General features: G+C 34.2%; 1 protein-coding gene across 1 annotated transcript in view; it reads left to right on the forward strand.

The window, feature by feature from the left end:
• LOC125240991 (glutamate receptor 1-like) overlaps window positions 1–19971 on the forward strand; it is a 129396-nt gene that overhangs the window by 94427 nt on the left and 14998 nt on the right. The window contains exons 6-11 of the mRNA XM_048149239.1: window positions 1086–1292; window positions 4590–4697; window positions 7887–8115; window positions 9864–9952; window positions 18306–18473; window positions 18626–18757. Of these exons, the coding sequence (XP_048005196.1) occupies window positions 1086–1292; window positions 4590–4697; window positions 7887–8115; window positions 9864–9952; window positions 18306–18473; window positions 18626–18757 (933 nt within the window). The remainder of the gene's footprint in view (window positions 1–1085; window positions 1293–4589; window positions 4698–7886; window positions 8116–9863; window positions 9953–18305; window positions 18474–18625; window positions 18758–19971) is intronic.

Below are 19971 nucleotides of genomic sequence, written 5' to 3' on the forward strand. Positions count from 1 at the left end.
GAAAGGACATACTAAAATGTAAATATTAGGTATCAATTATAAATAAAATTTGATTCTCAAATCATTAAAATATCGGGAAACACTTAATTAAGTATTTATAAGGTGGCGCATACATTTTATTTAAAGGTTTTTAGAGTCTGAAGACTAAATATTTAATTAGACGACTAGCTTGATAAAAAAGTTTGTTGCGGAAAGCTTTTTGTTATTTTTCCTTTTTTTTTAATATTTGCAATTTAGAGATACTGACTTAATTCAGACTTTCACGCTTATAATGTAGTAGTCCGTCTGTAATGTAGTAGGGATTTTATCAAATGATCCTTCCAAATTCTTGTTATGGGAGCTCAATGTATACATAATTGGCAAGCATAGATCGCTATCGCTAAGATGATTAAAAACTGTGCAGTTCTCCATGACATTAGGGCGTGTTTCAGTTCTACTTTGATTTTTGTGAGATCCGTCAGCGATGATGAAGGTATTGGCATTTTATTTACAAATAATTGTTAAGCATTTCAGTTCATTCCGCGTTCGAAACTAACTCGTAATTATTAAGATTGTTATTACTGTAGATAGTTGAAAAACTAACTCTGTCTGTGCCAGGGATTTGCACCCTAAATCTCGAAGTCTGACTATAATATGTATTTTAACAGTACTAACTGTACTAATTAAGTATATCATGGGAGTGACGAAAATACGCAAACAAATAAAAACCTCGAGATCAATCTACTTCGAGAAATTACCTATCCAAATGGGGTGTAATGTACTCGTACTAGAAACCCACATGGCAAAAGTAAACCGTTGATGTGGATCCGCGATGAAAATTGTGAAGAGAGTTATAACCAGTTTATGTTGATTTGAGTAACTCACTTGGTACGCCCTAATGAAGCCATAAGTGAAACCTCTGCATAAATTATTACTTCGTGCAGTAATGTATTCGAAGTTCTTCGTTGAATACGTAGAAATAACAGCGATATCTACAAACAGTACATTTATATATTTTATATGTATATAAAATTCACTTGCTGTAGTGTGTAACCTGTGCAGCAATAATGAATGTTAGATAAGAATGTCTGTTGTCTTTTTCTTAGGCTCAAGCTGCACTCATGTACGACGGAGTGCAAGTATTAATGGATGCACTCGGCAGGCTTTCGAGGAAGAAGCCAGATGCATTCCGCAACGCTCTCCGCAGGGCCGCCGGCCAAGCTAACTCGACCAAAGTCATCGATTGTAACCCTGGCAAAAGCTGGGTGATACCCTTTGAACACGGCGATAAGATATCTAGGTTAATTAAAAAGGTGATTCCGTCCATTATGATCTAAGTACATAAAGAAATTCCTTATAATAAAAAGTGTTAATCTCATTGAAATACTTATGCTAAACTTATTTAATAAAATATCACACTTAGACTGGTCAAAAAGAGAAATAAAAAAACAAAGTGTGATGTAAAGCTGCATTTTTGGTATATTATTTAGGGTTCTTGGAGGACTGTGAAACTATGTTTTGCAAGCAAAAAAAGTGTGTGCTTTTTTTTTAATTCGCAAAAAACTGCAAAAAAATCGGACTTTTTTTAGTTTTTGCTGTGTCATTTAAAAACTGGAGATTTTAGGCAATAAGTTGCTTGACAAAGTTGAAAGTACATTAAATTTAAAATCATTTAAGCCTACTCGCAATGCCGTATCTTAATCAGTTTTTGAGATATGACGCTTCAAAAAAGGGTATTTTTCCCCCTCTTTATAAAGATTTTCGTTTTGCCAATATTTTAAGACAGATTTCAGCAAAACATATCACGGTATTATATATTTTGCGAAATAAAGTTGTAGAAAATTTAATTAGCTTTCATTTAAGATGAAAAGACAGCCAGTTAGTCAAATAATCAAATTTTTAACCTAAAAATAAGATTATATAGCATAAATCTAGTATAACTGGATCAGAAATGAGTGGTGGAGGGTGATGGCCAAACGGGATAGTTTACATAATATATATTTTAAGAGACGTAACAAAGAAGGCGTTATTATTATTTGGGGACTGTCCAAGTATTACGTAAGCACTATAACAATAATAAGCATTATACGTAAGCACTAGAACTATAGGGGGCGAGGAGGTGATTGCTCTGCTTATTTTTGATAATGTGGAGGGTTTGGGTGATGATTTAGAGCTTTACTTATTTTCTTGCTAATAAGGGGAATGGGGGGAGGGTATATATTTGTAATAAATTAGCATAAGTAACACTTGAATGGCCTCTTGTCCTTGACGTAGTCCCATTTTTTACTTCCCTCTATACTATTTGTACCTATACGAAATACTACAATGTATTCTACATCAGACTTATATTGACTGGGATATAGACCGTGATTACCTTTTTGATTTTTGTCGATGTCCCGATATTTCGACGCAGTTGCATGCATCATAACCACGGAAAACTGAAGAAGGCGGGTGCGTTAGTGAATCCGGTCGCATTCACACTCGATGGTCTGTCCAGAAACACACTACACTTACAGTGTCACTGCGTTTGTTCAATTCTGACTTCACTTACACAAACAAATGACTGGATTTCATACATTTGATAGTTTGAAGCCATCTTCACTCAATCTTGGTATGTAGTGGCGTTCCGTCGACATTACCATAGGACTACGCAACTCGACCGTCGCAACCCTCAGCCATGAGGAACAGAGGAAGAAGGAGAGTGTAATTATTTTTGACTGCAGCAATGTGTTCTTTAATTCTGAAGACAATAGTGCGCTTGGTCTGCCCTATCATAACTCTTAATGTATTCAACAAGTTTGACGTATGTTGTCTGGACAGTCAGTGGCCTTTTTCATCGCAGTGATATTGATATATTGACACGCACAAATCTGTACCTATTTCTAGTGTAGATTTTTAGATGAATAGGTTTGAGTGCTGTTAAAAAATGACCATTTCACACACAAGTTCTAGTGTCGCAAAATGTCATTCGTACTCGGCCACTGAACTAGTCGAGCCACATTGGTGTTGGTGTTCACCACTTCACACCAATGAAGGTTTTCTGAATCATTTTTTCGTCAGGCAGCGATGATATGCTAGGTCTTTCTGACATCAAAATTCAAAATCCAGCAATAAGATGAAATCGACATTCATTTTACTTAGCCGAGTATGGCTAATATTTTGTGATGCTTGTGTTTGTGGTAATTTTTAAGAGCACTCACACACTATACAATAGGTAACAGCCATCTAAAATTTAATACCATAGGCAATACACAGAAATAAAAAAAAACACACACACTTTAAGATACCTGACTGTCTGTCTGAGACAACATACGAAACATAATATTGAATACATTGTTCTACACACCATGCCCCATACAAAATGTATTATAGAGGGAAGTAACAAGTGGGAGTACGTCAAAGACAAGGGGCCGTTCAACTATTAAGTAAGAAAATGTACAGTAAAATATATAAAAGACAAAATTTATAACAAATATTAACCCACCATTCCCATCTTTATCCATCTTTTGGCACGATGTTTGGCCATCACCCTCCACCACTCATTTCTGATCCAGTTATACTAAATTTATCATCCCTATCATCATCATATCAGCCGAAAGACGTCCACTGCTGGACATAGGCCTCCCCCAAAGATTGCCACAATGACCTATCCTGCGCCACCCGCATCCAGCGTACTGCTGCGACCTTCACCACAAATTCACTAAACACTTCACAAAATTTTTGCTACAATCTTATTTTTTTAGGTTTCTAATCTATTTTATTACAAATACCTATATACCTTCACCCCATTCCCCTTGTTAGCAAGAAAGTAAGGAAACCTCTAAATCATCACTCAAACCCTCCACATTATTAAAAATAAGCAGAGCAATCACCTCCTCGCCCCCTATAGTTCTAGTGCTTACGTATAATGCTTATTATTGTTATACTACTTACGTAATACTTGGACAGTCCCCAAATAATAATAGCGCCGTCTTTGTTACGTCTCTTTAAATATATATTATGTAAATTGTCCCGTTTGGCCATCACCCTCCACCACTCATTTCTGATCCAGTTACACTAGATTTATGCTATATAATCTTTTTTTTAGGTTAAAAATTTGATTATTTGACTAACTGGCTGTCTTTTCATCTTAAATGAAAGCTAATTAAATTTTCTACAACTTTATTTCGCAAAATATATAATATCGTGATATGTTTTGCTACAATCTGTCTCAAAATATTGGCAAAACGAAAATTTTCATACAGAGGGGAAAAAATACCCTTTTTTGAAGCGTCATATCTCAAAAACTGTTTGAGATACGGCATTGCGAGTAGACTTAAATAATTTCAAATTTAATTTACTTTAAACTTTGTAAAGCAACTTATTGCCTAAAATCTCCAGTTTTTAAATGAAACAACAAAAACTAAAAAAAGTCCGATTTTTTTGCAGTTTTTTGCAAATTAAAAAAAAGCACACACTTTTTTTGCTTGCCAAACATGGTTTCACAGTCCTCCAAGGACCCTAAATAATATACCAAAAATGCAGCTTTACATCACACTTTGTTTTTTAGCAGATATTCGTGTAAGATTTGACCGGTCTAACTTAGATAATTATGTGATTTATTATTTCAGACTGATATAGAGGGTCTTACAGGAAATATATCATTCAATGAAGAGGGGCATAGACACAATTTTACATTACAAGTAGTTGAGATGACTGTCCAGAGCGCCATGTTAACGGTATGTACTTATCAATAAATGTAATAAATTAAGTACTTAATGCAAAGTTTCATTTATTAACTCTAATGTTGACTCGTTTTGTTCGTGGTTTTATGTAGTTGTATTTATATGGATTTTCTTACTTCCTTTTGTATTTAACTGACATCATTATTATAAGATTTATTATTTGATTAATTGGTCGTAAATTCCGCTTTTTCTGCCACTCTCTAAATGAGAATGAATCTCTAATGAATGTACAGTGTGTTGTGCAATTAGAGCCATGATATATTCTATTAAACAGTACGGTTGCCAGATTGCTCTTCTTTTAGCACTACCCAGGGGTCACGTGTAGTGTGGCGGTAGGTAATTCCTACAAAAGTGTGCAACTGAGCCCCACAGTCAAACTATGTAAACCCTTTTTAAAATACGGCTGCAATATCGAAAACGTGGCCTAGGTTTGATGGCCCAGGTGTTTGTTATTGTAACAAAGGAAATACAATATTATACAGAATTACCGTCAAAGTTGTAGTCACAAGCGTCATAGTTATAACTGTTAACACGGCTGTAAATACACAGCTACTCAGCTAGGCGTTATTTATCTTACATGGTGTTATATATTGGGTTGGTAAGAAAGTAATGAGCGATCGATTGAATTCCACACAAAATTTTTGAGAGAGTTCTAGAATCTTCTATGGTCGAAAGTATATAAAGGGCGAGTAGCACAGTTTCTCGTCAGTCATTCGCTAGCTGTCGCCGAGCTAATATAAGGAAGAAAATGGACGAATTAAAAGTGCATGTAAGGCATTGCTTACTATATGAATTTCAGTTTGGCCATTCAGTCGCCGAAGCAGTGCGTAATATATGTCAGCGTGTTGCTCCTGAAGTTGTGTCTGAGGCCACGGCGAAACGATGGTTCCAGCGGTTTCGTAGTGGCGACTTTTCATTATCAGATCAACCTAAGTCTGGTCGACTGGTGAAGATTGATGTAGCCAAATTAAAAACCTTAATTGAAGGAGATCCGAGGCTAACGAGTCGTACTCTTGCTACCGAGTTAGGCTGCTCTCATGTCACCATAGAAACACATTTACACGAGTTGGGATAAAACTACAAATACAGTGTTTGGATACCGCACGAACTTGATAGAGATCAACTAAACCGCCGTGCCGATATCTGCATACAACTTCTGTCTTTTCGCCGCACATTCAACTGGTTGGACCATCTTATCACTGGAGATGGAAAATGGGTCTTATATATAAATCACACACGCAACCGTCAGTGGCTAGCTCCAAACGAAAAAGGAATAGAGGCACCAAAAACAGAGCCTCACCCGAAAAAAGTTATGCTGTCCGTTTGGTGGGATATTCATGGTATTATTCACTGGGAACTCCTACCAAGTGGAATGACTGTTACCGCATCAGTATACTGTAATCAGCTTGAAAATTTAAACCAAAAAAACTATCAGAATCGTCCACAGCATGCTAAAGTTTTTTTCTTACACGACTATGCTCGCCCACACATTGCAAAAGTGACTTGGCTAAAGCTATTGGAGCTAGGTTGGAAAGTGATACCTCATCCACCGTACTCTCCAGACTTGGCACCTACGGATTACGCATTGTTCAGATCGCTAAGCAATGCCTTGAATGAAAAAAGTTCGATGATCAAGCCCATCTACGACAGTACATAGCTGAGTTTTTTGAATCTAAACCTAAGAACTTCTTCGCCGATGCTATTCATTCTTTACCAGAACGATGGAGACAAGTAGTAGATAACGAAGGCCGTTATATTTTTGATAAATGATTAAAATAATAAATTAAATAAAAATTACAATATTGGTTATGATTCGCTCATTACTTTCTTACCAACCCAATATTTTTGGTATTTAATAAGCTTTCGTCTGGAACTGCCTATGATAATCGATACATTAAAAAAACGAATTAATTATTATTACATTTGTTTAAATACCAACTGACCTTAGTGGTTCTTAGAAATCCCATTTTACAATATGTTGTTACCATCGCCATTAAATTTGGTACCTATTTATCATTTATTTTTATAACTAGTATATTAATGACTAATCTACGGATGTACATTTATTGCAATTTGCTTATTAATATTTATATTAAAAGTTAATATTTAAATTCGATTCGCTATCGTTTCCGCTTCTATACCTACTGAATTTAATCAACGAAAACACTAACGAAATTAGTGCATTTATTTATATTGAGTGAAAAACTCAATGAAAGAGTCAAATACAAGAAAAGTTTATTTTAGTTGCTGGAGCCCCTAGACAGCGTAATGGCTAATTGAATTTTTGGTAACCGTGTTGTGGTATAAAAAAGCGCTACGTCTCAAACGCGTTGTTCTCTGAACTTACTGCACCTTATGTTCCTGGTATAATAAAAATATACAACTTGACAGGTAGGGCTCGATATAATTATTTCTGTTACGGGTTAGATTGCATGAAATTACAATTAAATCAAGATCAATCAGACTAGGTCTGCGTTTATTAAATATTGAAACAAAGTTAACGTTACTTTTGTAATAAGTATCGTTTTGAAAATAAGTTTAAAGGTCGAAAGCTGGCAATAATGCTGGGCAAAGTTTAATTTTAACTTTCTTTTACCTTTCACCCCATTTCTTCTTTTACTTGCTAATGAATACTGGGAGACCATAAATCAATGTGACCTACTTCCCTTTTATTTTTCGTTTTAGACCAATCTACATATTTAGAGGAATGAACTTGTATATGTGCCTAGTACCTATATGTGTTTCTCAAAAAATAATATGTAGTAACAGCTTTCTCATACAAACGTAGTATCCGTTTTTTCTTGCAAATTGAGATTATCAAATGATCTACATACGTTTTTTCTGTTGTTTTGAATTTTATATTTAGTTTTATATTATAACATATGTACAATAACGTATTTGTATATTTCATCACATTTGAGCTAAGGTTAAATAAAATGTTACATTAAAATATTACTAAGGCTAATTCGAATAAACATTATGATATAATAATGACGCCACTGTCATACTTGTTTGTAAAGAGCAAACACAAAAACTATGTACAATTGACATAATTGTATACTTAGTACGATATATAAGTGCAATCGAGAGACCCAAGCTATCATCTTAATGTAAGTTCGAATTAGCCACACTGGTTTGCTTCAGTTCATTGACTACTAACGTATTTTTTTTTAATTTGGCCAGGTTGGAACATGGACCGACGCAAATGGACTCTCCGTGAGTTCTCCGAAGCAAGTACAGCTGAAATCACCAGCATCTTACGATACCAATAAAACATACATAGTCACAACAATATTACAAGAACCTTACTTGATGCAAAAGTCTAAAACGAGTCACGCTGTTTCTGAAACCCAATATCACGGATTTTGCAAGGATTTAGTTGATCTTCTGGCTCAGAAATTGAAAATAAAATGTAAGTTGAAATTGTTAAATCCTCTTGTTCCTCGTAGATAACTAAGTTTGATAACTGGTTTTGTATGAGGAAATATAATTCTTCTTAGCTAACTGGGTTATGAAATAAGATTTTTTTTTCTTCGTAGAAAACCATTATTTTTTGCAGTTTTCTACGAAGAATATTTTTCTTCTTTGCTTACCCGGTTATGAAATGAGATTTTTTTCCTCGTAGAAAACCATTATTTTTTGCAGTTTTCATAACTGGGTAAGCTAAGAAAAAAAAATCGTAGAATTAATATAGAAAACTGCGTACAATAATGGTTTTCTTTGAGGAAAAAAAATCAGGCAGAATAAAAGTTCTTCATAGAAAACTGCATACAATAATGGTTTTCTACGAGGAAAAAAAATCCCATTTCATAACCGGGTAAGCAAAGAAGAAAAAATATTCTTCGTAGAAAACTGCTAAAAACAATGTTTTTTTACGAAGAAAAAAAAATCCTATTTCATAACCCAGTTAGCTAAGAAAAAAGACATATATAACTCCGCGGAGACCGATAAAGTCTAAGAAAAAAACGTACCTCAGTACTATACAGGAAAAGGTACGGTGGCCTACATGGCATTACACATTTGGGCGCTAATATTAATATTTGACATTTTATAATATATCAAGCTAAGAATATGGGCCAAATCGTCAAAACTGAGGTACAAAAGTTTTAAGCCTGTGTCAAGAGATGGCAGTCTATGCACTGTGATTACACATTTTACTTCGACAGTAACTCTCTATAATACTCGATCCTCTTTGGCTAAGAAGAATTATTTTTCCTCAATACAAAACCGGTTATCAAAGACAAAGAAATATATGACCGGTCTGGCATAGTAATTATACCTCGTTTTTTTTAGAATTAGAATTTTGGTAAACAAATAAGCAGTCGTCGTCAACCTATCTTCTTAGGACAAATATTAGATGTTAATAATTTTAACCAGAACGAGAACATAACAGGTAAATATTAGGTATTTTTAGATTTTTTAAATTGCACTCGTAGGTTTCAACCGCATAATTTGATTATTTGCGAAGCAAAATTTTGCTGATTATTTATTTATTCGAAAAAGTAACATTCAGAGGACTACGTGACGGTGTTTTTGCAAGCCACTTGGGCCTGCCTCTGGCTGATCCATTGCAGTGATCACAGTCGGATGCCACCAAACACACAGCACAAAATAGAATATTAATAATAAAGTAATAAAATAAGTGCTCGTATCATAAAATTCTATACGTTAATACAAAAAATGACGTACATTATATGTATAAATAAATAAATACCATTGACAAATTTGACAGTCCATAAAATGAACCGATAGTTCCAAATGTCTGCTTCTTTAGGTTTTTTAATATGCAACCTTTTCAGAACTAAATTAGGAAATTTTGAATAATACAGATTAAAACAAATACTTTCTAATTAAATGTATAATTCTAAGTATTATTTATATTTAAAGATCAAACACACGTTTATAATTTTAGTCGAGAAAACAATAGAGTATTTTATTAAAATGTCTGTTTATGATACTGACAGTTGATGAATGACATTTGTGTTTGTGGCAAAAATGTCTCATATAAAAGACCTCGTGCTTCGTGCTTTTACGTTATCTCTAATGCTAAAAAAACGGGGTATAGTGACCCTGCCTGCTAAGTCGACGGTCCTTAGTTCGAATCCCGGTAAGGTAATTTATTTTGTAAGAAGATTTAATAATTATGGTGGTACCTTTTAGATGAGATAAGACTCGTACAAGATGGGACTTACGGATCGGAGACCCCATCCACCGGCTGGTCCGGTATAGTTGGCGAAATAGTTCGAAAGGTAAGTTGAAGCGTTCTCCATTTCAGATTTGTATTACACTAACCTATAATAAAATAATAAAACCGGCCAAGAAAGTGTCAGGCCACGCTCAGTGTAGGGTTCCGTAGTTTCCGACATTTTACATATCAACAATTTAATAGTTCATATCCGTTCTGACCCCATTAACACAGGCAAAATCATAACAGCACGAAGTAGCCCAAAGTACAGTCAACCTATTGCAACCCTAGGCCACTGTATAACTATGTCATAGTGACCTATAGGCCACTGTATATCCACGGAGATAAGACATGTCATGGCAAGTATGTCAGTGACGACAAGTATAAATCAGATTGAAAGAAATCTCGTACTGCTTGTCATTTTGACATGGTTATAGAGTGGCCTAGGGTTCCAATTGCTTGACTGTACAGCGCCATCTCTTGGGAAATTGCATCACTAAACTAAAATCCATAATCCTACGGACCAAATTGACAAGTAAGTGTGAACAAATGTTGCCACAGTTTGGCTAGTGTCGTTCTTATCGATATTAAAATTATTATTACACCGTAAATTTAAGGTGCACCCAGACGATACAATCAAATTGGCAATTTTATCTTTTAATCAATATACCAACTTTTTCTGTGATTTCGACAGATCAAAAGGTCTGTAGACCCCTAATTAGATATAAAATGTTAATTTCAAACCAGCAATAATGTAAATGAAATTTATATATTTATAAATTTATTAAAATATTAATTACATTAACATATTACACAATAAAAATTACACGTCAAAAAAAAACTAAACCTAACTTAACCTAGATATTAAGTAACACATAAAGTACACAAAGCAAAACACCAATCTATTCTTAACTAATCTATTCTTACCTTACTTAACTAACTATCAGTCAAAAATCCCCCCGTGCCCGGTGCAAAGGTGCCCAACACGCTCGCAGCATTGCCACGCTGAATCGCGATGGACAACCTCTGCACGGGATCTAGGCCCCTATCCCTCAAACGGTTCCCAACCTCTTTAAAAAACTCAATTGCCTCTGCACACCAACAGCCTGTCGTTTCCACCGCCAGAGGCACAAACAAGTAACCCTCCAACACCCCGCATACTTCTTATTATGATAGTTTATTGAATCTTTACAAATGAATTATTACAATTATTGTGTTACGGCCTAGCCACGACAATGGTCTAACAGCCGAAAGATGGAAAGATTGTGTAAATCACATAATAAAAACCGAGGACAAAATGTTACAACTCGACAATTTAGTGGACAATGTCTTGGATTGTTTTATTATAAATGTAACTGATGATGATGATGATGATGAAGATGACGAAATAATGGAGCCTGGGAATGAATAATATTTTATAATAAAGACTAGTTCTGTTATCGTCGGACATTTTTTTTTTTACCTACTGGTTCGGATACCTTTTTATGCTATAAAACTAGTGGGTAAAAACGCATTTTATCCATCCACTACCTTGAAAACCGAACAAACCAAAATGTTTACCTTTTATTTAAAAGTAACATACATATTTTTGATTTAAACTAGTCTTTTATTTGTACTTTACAACTTGTCGATATATTGTTATCGACATATACCCTTTACTATTTTTATTTCACTGTTCCTGGTAACATTTCATCTGTCAGTCATTTGTCAATTTAGTCCGCAGGATTGTGAATTTTAGTTTAGTCACTAATTATGTATGTTGGTTACTAATAACTAATAAGTGGTTAAGATGGACTGCATGAACCGGTTTTAATAATTATTTTTTTATTTGAAAGAAAATACGTCGTCATAGATCATAAAATATGTAAACTAAGAAAAGAATACAAAAGTTCAAAAAATATTTTGTACATTTTTTCGAAAACTATTCAACCCATCGCGAGTTCAAAATAATTTTCCTAGAAAGTCTTTATTACGTTCTACTTGTGGGATTTTTTTACCCTAGCAAAACATTTTTTTCCACTTTGTTGGAGTAATTGATGTTCATATAGTTGACTACGGAATCCTAAAAATGATGGGTACCTACTCGATGTTACTCTAGTGTAGTACAAATGACGTGTTAAATTAAATAAGTACCTATAAATTATAGATGTAAATAAAATAAAAATAATCAAATACAACGTTACATAAGAGAAGGGGGCAAATGGGGCACATTCAGTTTTCCACCACTACTTAACAACACTTTACAAAAGCCCAAAGTACGTATAATTATTTCTGTACATTATAATATTTCTTCATCCTTTTGGTTAAAAGACTTTTTATTATATACCTAAAGGACAAGCGAAGTAGAGCAACCTAAAAACAGAACAACTACGGAACGAAAACCATTGGTAAATTTAATTTCCTGTCTTCTATAACAATTGAAAGTTACGTGTTCTTAGTTCTAAAGGATTCCTCAATTAACGGGCATTTGTTCAATGATCCAATTTATTTAGGTACTTAGGTACTTATTTATTTCAATTGCACTTCATATTAAATTTCTACTTGAACTTTACAACTTGAAGTACGAGTAGGTAGTTTCAGCACTCCATACTGCATACGCATAAAGTAAGGCACGCTATGTGGTCACGTTTTTTAGAAGAATATATGCTTTGACTTATCACATGTAAAGCAGTGAGACAAAAGAGCAGATAGAACAAGTAAGGGATCACTGCCGCCCATGGACACCCGAAACAACAGAAGGGTCGGAGGCGCGATGGAAGTCGCACTTTTTTAAAGGTTTTTGAAGGTCTGGAAATACTGCAAGCGACAGTTTTTCCACTGTTTAGCTGTACGACGGTAAAAACAACGATAACTGGACTAAACGCATCACATCAACAACAAGGTACAGGGTAGCAGATTTCTATTTTCAAAGTCAATTGTTAAATAAATAAAAAACTTTGGTTTTATTTTACATTTGGCGGGAATGCATTGCTGAATATTACGGGTTTTGTTTTCAACATGTTTCAGTGGTCAGAACACCATCGTTCTTATGCAATTGAAGCGTTTTTTTAAGTTAATGATTCGTTATTTATTGCACGCCGACAATTTTGTTTACATTTCAACATTTGTCGTGTAAGTGACTAGGCCCATTTGTCGCTACTGAGCCCCGCGATCATCTAATAACAACCCACGATTTATATAGATGATTTAAAAAATATCGCTAATGAAATGAGCAACATTTCACGGGATTATGCTACGGCGAGTGATACCAAACACTTTCGAGTGTGTATATATATGTAGACGGACGACATTTAGGCGATATTATTTTTAAATAACTAAATCTGAACTTGTTATTGTATGTTTTCAGATATTAAATTAAGACGTTATTTTTTTTTATTTCAAGTTAAAACTAGAAATCTGCCACCGGACAACCTGCATGATTGTATCTACATGCTGTTGTTCTTTGAACGGGTGCCCTTTATTTCGCCTATCATTAATTCGCATAATTTGAATTCGCATAACAGATTTGGCATAACATAATTGTTCATAACATTGAATAAGCATAATATTAAAAATGCATAATTCTTATTTCGCATAACAATGAATCTGCATAATTGAAATTTGCATACTATTATTTCGTATAACTTTAATTATCCTAAAATGAATTGCCATACGTACCTACTAACTGTATGGAGCAAGCGCTTGGATCAATCAGGAGCTGATTTTCCAATTTCGAGCGCTCGATTTTGAGTGTTTAATTTTATACTGTCTCACTTATTAAGCATGAAAAAAATAGGGGTTAGTAAGGTACAGCGGGACAAATCTCGAGTGGGGGGGCAAATGTAACTGGTCAATTTCTTCCATGTTTTACAATGTTTGCATTATTAAAAAAAACTGTTTATTTTTAAGAACTTATCTGCTAATCTTAAATTAAAAAGATTATTTGAGGTAAGGAGTCTTTATTTTATTTTATACATTACTTATTAAGTTTTTTCGTTTGTCATAAGTGTTTTTCAGAAAATAGAGTGTCTACCAGTTATGTAGTAAGCGTGTTCAGTGGGTACATGTAATACCAAATGGAATAATGGAAATAGTGTAATAATGGAAAAAATGGATTAGTTACAATTGCCTTTTAGTCCAGATTTGCCTCGCTGTACCTTAATAAAGAAATTGAAAATGGATAGTATTTAAATAATATTATTTCATCGTTCAGATTTTCGCAGATCGCATGTGCCAATACTGATACCCGAGCAAGCGGAAAATTCCAATATTGTGAACCGCAAGCGTAGCGAGTGGTTCAAAAAGTGGAATCTTGAGCGTTGCGAGGGTTTCAAGGCAATCATTAACCTTCGTACGGCACGTTAAACATTGCCACCGAGTTTGAAACACAAATTTTTCACCACCCCAACACGAACAAAATACTGACTATAAAACATCAAACTAAATCAAATCCATCGATTTCTTCAATATTTATGATTCAAAATCATCATTTATAGGTAAAATTCTATCAGCTAGCTTAAGACATCAAGTTAAAATTTGTATGAAATTACTTTGCACTCTGTTCACTCTATCTGTTTTCGAACAGAAAAGTAAGCCGTTACCCGTTAGTGTGGTGAAAACATAATTTTCTTGTATGCTATTTAAACATTCTACGAAACAAAGTTATGCTTATTATACTTATACCAATTCATCGTTATAACAATTTACATTATGCGCATTAGCGAAATAATGATAATTGCGTATTAAACGTTATGCGTAATAAACGGTATGCCAATTCATATTAGGAGTATTCAGTTATGCGAATTAATATAGACCCTCTTTGAACGTAATGGAATATTACGTATAGATAAAAAAAAATATTTGAAAGTAATAATAATTTGAAATAGTACTCAGTAATCCTACCCTGTTTCAATCCCCTTACTGAGTTCGAGGGATGCAGTTAATGGTCCGTAAGCAAGAGACTTAGATTATCGCTTCGATCCAAAATCACGGAACCGACTCAACCTGTTCAAACGTTTGCAAATTGATTTATCTTCTGTGAATGAATAATTGGCATATATGCATTTATGAACGTTACAGTCTAATATCATTAAATAAACTGCTCGAACCGAATGTAATACCTACGAGTAGGTATGGTAATATAATAAAACAAATCACTGCTCCTCCTCCTTTTTTTGTACACTTTACACATTATACTCAAAGAAATATAATGTTTATAATCCTCACTATCTACACAGCTCAACAGCACATAAGAATAACTCACTTAGTTTACGGCTCCAAGTGCCGGAAAATATGAGAAGATTCAGATGGCACTCGGTGGTAAACAGGAAAAATGACACATTTACTTTTTTATATCAAATAAAAGCAGAATTTAATTTCGACTTTGAAGGTAGAAGCACGTACATTAGGAGAAAAATTAAAACCCTGTGTTATTTTATACTGGTGACACTGCAAGTTAGCACTACGCTTTTATTACGCCGGATAAACATACCTATTTACTATGAGGCTCATTTTTAGGGTTCCGTAGTCAACTAGGAACCCTTATAGTTTCGCCATGTCTGTCTGTCCGTCCGTCCGTCCGTCCGTCCGTCCGCGGATAATCTCAGTAACCGTTAGCACTAGAAAGCTGAAATTTGGTACGAATATGTATATGAATCACGCCGACAAAGTGCAAAAATAAAAAATGGAAAAAAATGTTTTATTAGGGTACCCCCCCTACATGTAAAGTGGGGGCTGAATTTTTTTTTAATTCCAACCCTAACGTGTGATATATTGTTGGATAGGTATTTGAAAATGAATAAGGGTTTGCTAAAATCGTTTTTTGATAATATTTATATTTTCGGAAATAATCGCTCCTAAAGGAAAAAAAAGTGCGTCCCCCCCCCTCTAACTTTTGAACCATAGGTTTAAAAAATATGAAAAAAATCACAAAAGTAGAACTTTATAAAGACTTTCTAGGAAAATTGTTTTGAACTTGATAGGTTCAGTAGTTTTTGAGAAAAATATGGAAAACTACGGAACCCTACACTGAGCGTGGCCCGACACGCTCTTGGCCGGTTTTTAGGAAGTGTGTACACTACGCCTGTATCTCAGTCTCTCACACAACAGATATAGCGATGATCTCTGAATGTATAGTAGATTTTTTTTATAGTAAACTATGTTTAATATTTTATGTTCCTATTTAAGAGTTAACACGTTTTTTCTGATAAAACACTCTTTCAATAGTCCTGTGGGAAGAACGCGTTCATTACTTCCCAAAGTCTGAAATGCCCATATCAGTGTATCACAAAAAAATAAATGTCGGTATTCCTACCTACAACACGAAAGCTCGTAGCTAACTGGAAACTTCCAGCAGAGATGAATATTTGGGGTTATATTTCCACATTGTTTGAGCAATGCCAAAACACAATACACCTGAAAATAAACGAATATTGTAGAACCGTAGAACTCGACAGTTTTTGCCAATTTGAAGTCAATATTTGTAATCATAGAATTTTGACGTGAATGCGTAGGCGACAAGATCGAGAGCAAATTATTTTGCTATCTTTCCCGTTCAATTTCGAAGGGTTCAATGACCGCATCGCTCCCTTGAAGGTCCTTGTTTATTGAGTCTCAGACGCATTATTGTAGTTATAAAGGATTTGCGCCCCCAGTCGACGGACACTCGTTTACTTTAACTTTCGCGAAGAAATTTGACGGTAAATCTAATATCCAGCAAAGGTTCCCTTAATCTCTTTGTCTTTACGAGAGGTTTCTTATGTGTACTTTGTTATTTCAGACCCTGTCGCTACATTTAATGAAATATTTTGGAGAGTTAATTTGACTTGGATCGTAATAAGTACCTATATATTCGCATCGGTAGATATACCTAATCTATTTAAAAGATAGTGTTATGCGAGTAGGCTTTAAAGATACTTATCTGATATATTATATAAATAAATTATATGCTATATAATGTCATTGCGGGTAAGTGAAACACCGGGGCAACTGAAACGTTTTAATAGTAGATTACGATACAAGTGAGTAAAAAAGGAAGTTCGAAACGAGTGGCGATAAATTAAAACACGACCGAAGGGAGTAAAATAGTGCGTAAAAAAAACACCATCTGTACTGAAAAATATTCTCCTCTATAATAACTTAAATAAGCTGCAGTGCATGTCGTGTCGTTAAACATTTACAGTGGCAATATAGTTCGCGTATCAATTTTAAAACATTACGCTGCAGGTCGCTAGTGAAAAAGACATAGCCTCAGAAAGTATCTGTGGTAAAAAAAATAATTGCGAGTTCGACGAGGTGCCGAATTTCTAGTGGTTTAGTGTCTCAATTTGAACTTATTGAGCTGATGAATGTCCATACAATATTTTTAATTGACTCTTCACGTCTGTGATTTGTTTTTTTTTTAAACAATCTGAATTACCCAGAATTTGATAATTAAAAACATAAGTAATCAAAATTGTACTTAATGAGGCAAGTGAAACAGTCGGGGTCGGGGCAAGTGAAACATACATTTCTCTTACCCCCGTTCAGAGAGTCTAAACGTAAACAGTTTTAATAAAAAAAGTATAATAAAACTTCTATAACAATACATTTTCAGTTAATATTTACGCAAAAGTTGCATCATTCTTTTTTTGTATGCAGTGTTTTGCTTCACAGATATTGAAAATGTGCAAAATTATAAAAGAATAATAGAGAAGGAATCATTTTCACACGAAACTTCAGCACTCCAAAGTGGGCAGCTTTCAGTTACAGCACTCATTAGTGTAATTTAAATTCAGTACATCGCTACTTTTTCTACGAATAGTTTTTATTTGAATTAGATTTAGACCGATCGGTTAAAACGTTAACGTTAAAAAAATAAACGTGTCTTTTCGGGAATTAGGTATAAAAATTGTTTAATTAATAATTGTGTGATTAGAATAAATTTAAAAGTGGAAAATGTCTGCCTTGGGTGAGACTTGAACTCACGGCCGCTGGATCGATACTCCAGCGCTCTGCCAACTGAGCCACCAAGACTTCAACCAACCTTTTGGTGGTGTTTTTGACCTTAGTAGTGGAAAAATTTCGCTGGCTTGGTTGAAGTCAAGTGAGTGAGTTCAAGTCTCACCCAAGGCAGACATTTTCCACTTTTAAATTTATTCTAAGCCTAACGGCATCGATTGCAGACGTTTCTGCTAATCAGAAGTTAAAATTGTGTGATTATACGGAAAAGTGAGCGTTTAGGAATAAAATCTCTTGTGCGATTGATTTGGAAATAAAAAACCTGAGAACACAATATTTTATTCGGCGAATGCGGGTTTTCAGATCAGGAGGGCGATTTTTGAATATCGCATACGGGATTTTGTCACTAAAATACCGGTTGAAAACGGTTACTTGCCTACTATTTTCAGTGACGCAAACTACTAGTTGAATAAAACAAATGATTAATTTTTGTTTCACAGGAAGCGGATATCGCTGTGGCTCCTTTGGCCGTAACACCCGAACGCGAGATAGTGGTGGATTTTAGTGAGGCCTTCCTTTCAATCGATTATCCAATCAGCCATGCAAAAACGCCGAAGCAACTAGCAGACACTTTCAGTTTTCTTCGACCGTTGTCAAAGGAAATTTGGGTAAGTTAATTTTTATGTTTGTTTATGGCATTAAGTTTATAATTATTTGATTCAATGTTAGAATGTGACCCAATATTTCCAATAACAAAACATTTAAAATATACATGATTAATAGACATGATTAAGATTTACTAATAATTGCAATGTTACAGCTTTGCGTGCTCTTCAGTTTTTTTGCAGTCAGCATAGTACTATTTCTTGTGTCAAGATTTTCACCTCACGAGTGGCGCTCGGTTTCTATAACCGACACTCACTTGGATCACCCTATTAGCAGCGCTAATGAGGTAATTGAACTTCATTACCCTTCATTGAACCGAGTAACTGATTAACTATCAGGGATCCATTTCTCTAAACTGAAAGTTACAAAATTACAAGCCGAAGTCTCTTTCCAACTTGTCATATTAGACATTGACTGCCACTTGTAAATTGTAACTTGTAGCTTCGAGAAATGGGCCCCTGTGGTCCGTTTCTCGAAAGATACAAGCCTTGTATTACAAGTGTGTTTCCATGACAACCCATACGATTTGACAGTTCGCGCACTTGTAATACAAGGCTTGTACCTTTCGAGAAACGGGCCACTAGTATTTGGATGGTGATAAGCAATAATGTGTCAACCCACAAAAACTAAAAAAATGAGATTTTAATGCCATGTTATAGCTGGATTTTTAAACTTCTATTTGCAAAAATGACCTTTTCATTTTGAAAATTTTTACTATCCCAAAAGTAAAAAAATAGGTTAACACAAATCCTATATCGTGTGTTGCCTGTTTTGCATTAATGTGTCAAGAACCTTAACTTATTATAGTAATTGGCAGAAGACATATTTAAATTACAATAATGTGTTATGAGGGTTGACTCAACGATTTTTTTACACTTGACTCATTCTTGCAAAACGCAAAAAATGACATAGTTACCCACTAAGAGACTTGAATGATTATTGCAAAATGATATTTTATTCGTTGTTTTATGCTACGACCCGTGTTATAAAACATAAGTCATTATTGTTAAATTATATTCGGGTCATAAATTGTTCGTTTTTGGTGTAAGTACCATGACACTATATTGTAAAATATAACTGTTCATATTAATTTATGTTTGAATAAGTTATGACTTAGTCCATTAGTATATTTTTGCACATGAATGGTAAATTCAGTACGAAATTGAACATTTTAAGTCATGAATATACATATTCGTTATTATAATTTGCAAACATTTTTTACAAGTACGTGTTTATATAAAAATCTAATATAAGCTACTATTTTTTTATAATTACTAATTACATTAAGACGTGTTAATGTATGCATAAAAATATTGTTTGATTTTTGAATACTTACTGAATGGTAGTTTATTATTTTGTTAAAGATATTTTATGTTTTGTTCTTGTACAAGTCATGAGTTATTCATAATTTAAATGACTTAGTCTATTTCTTAGCGTAAAAAAATATTTTGTTGTATATTTTAGATAAGTAGTTTGTTTTTTTTAAAGATGATTATTTGG

The sequence above is a fragment of the Leguminivora glycinivorella genome, chromosome Z (genome assembly GCF_023078275.1).
Source record: "Leguminivora glycinivorella isolate SPB_JAAS2020 chromosome Z, LegGlyc_1.1, whole genome shotgun sequence".
NCBI classification, from domain to species: Eukaryota; Metazoa; Arthropoda; class Insecta; order Lepidoptera; family Tortricidae; genus Leguminivora; species Leguminivora glycinivorella.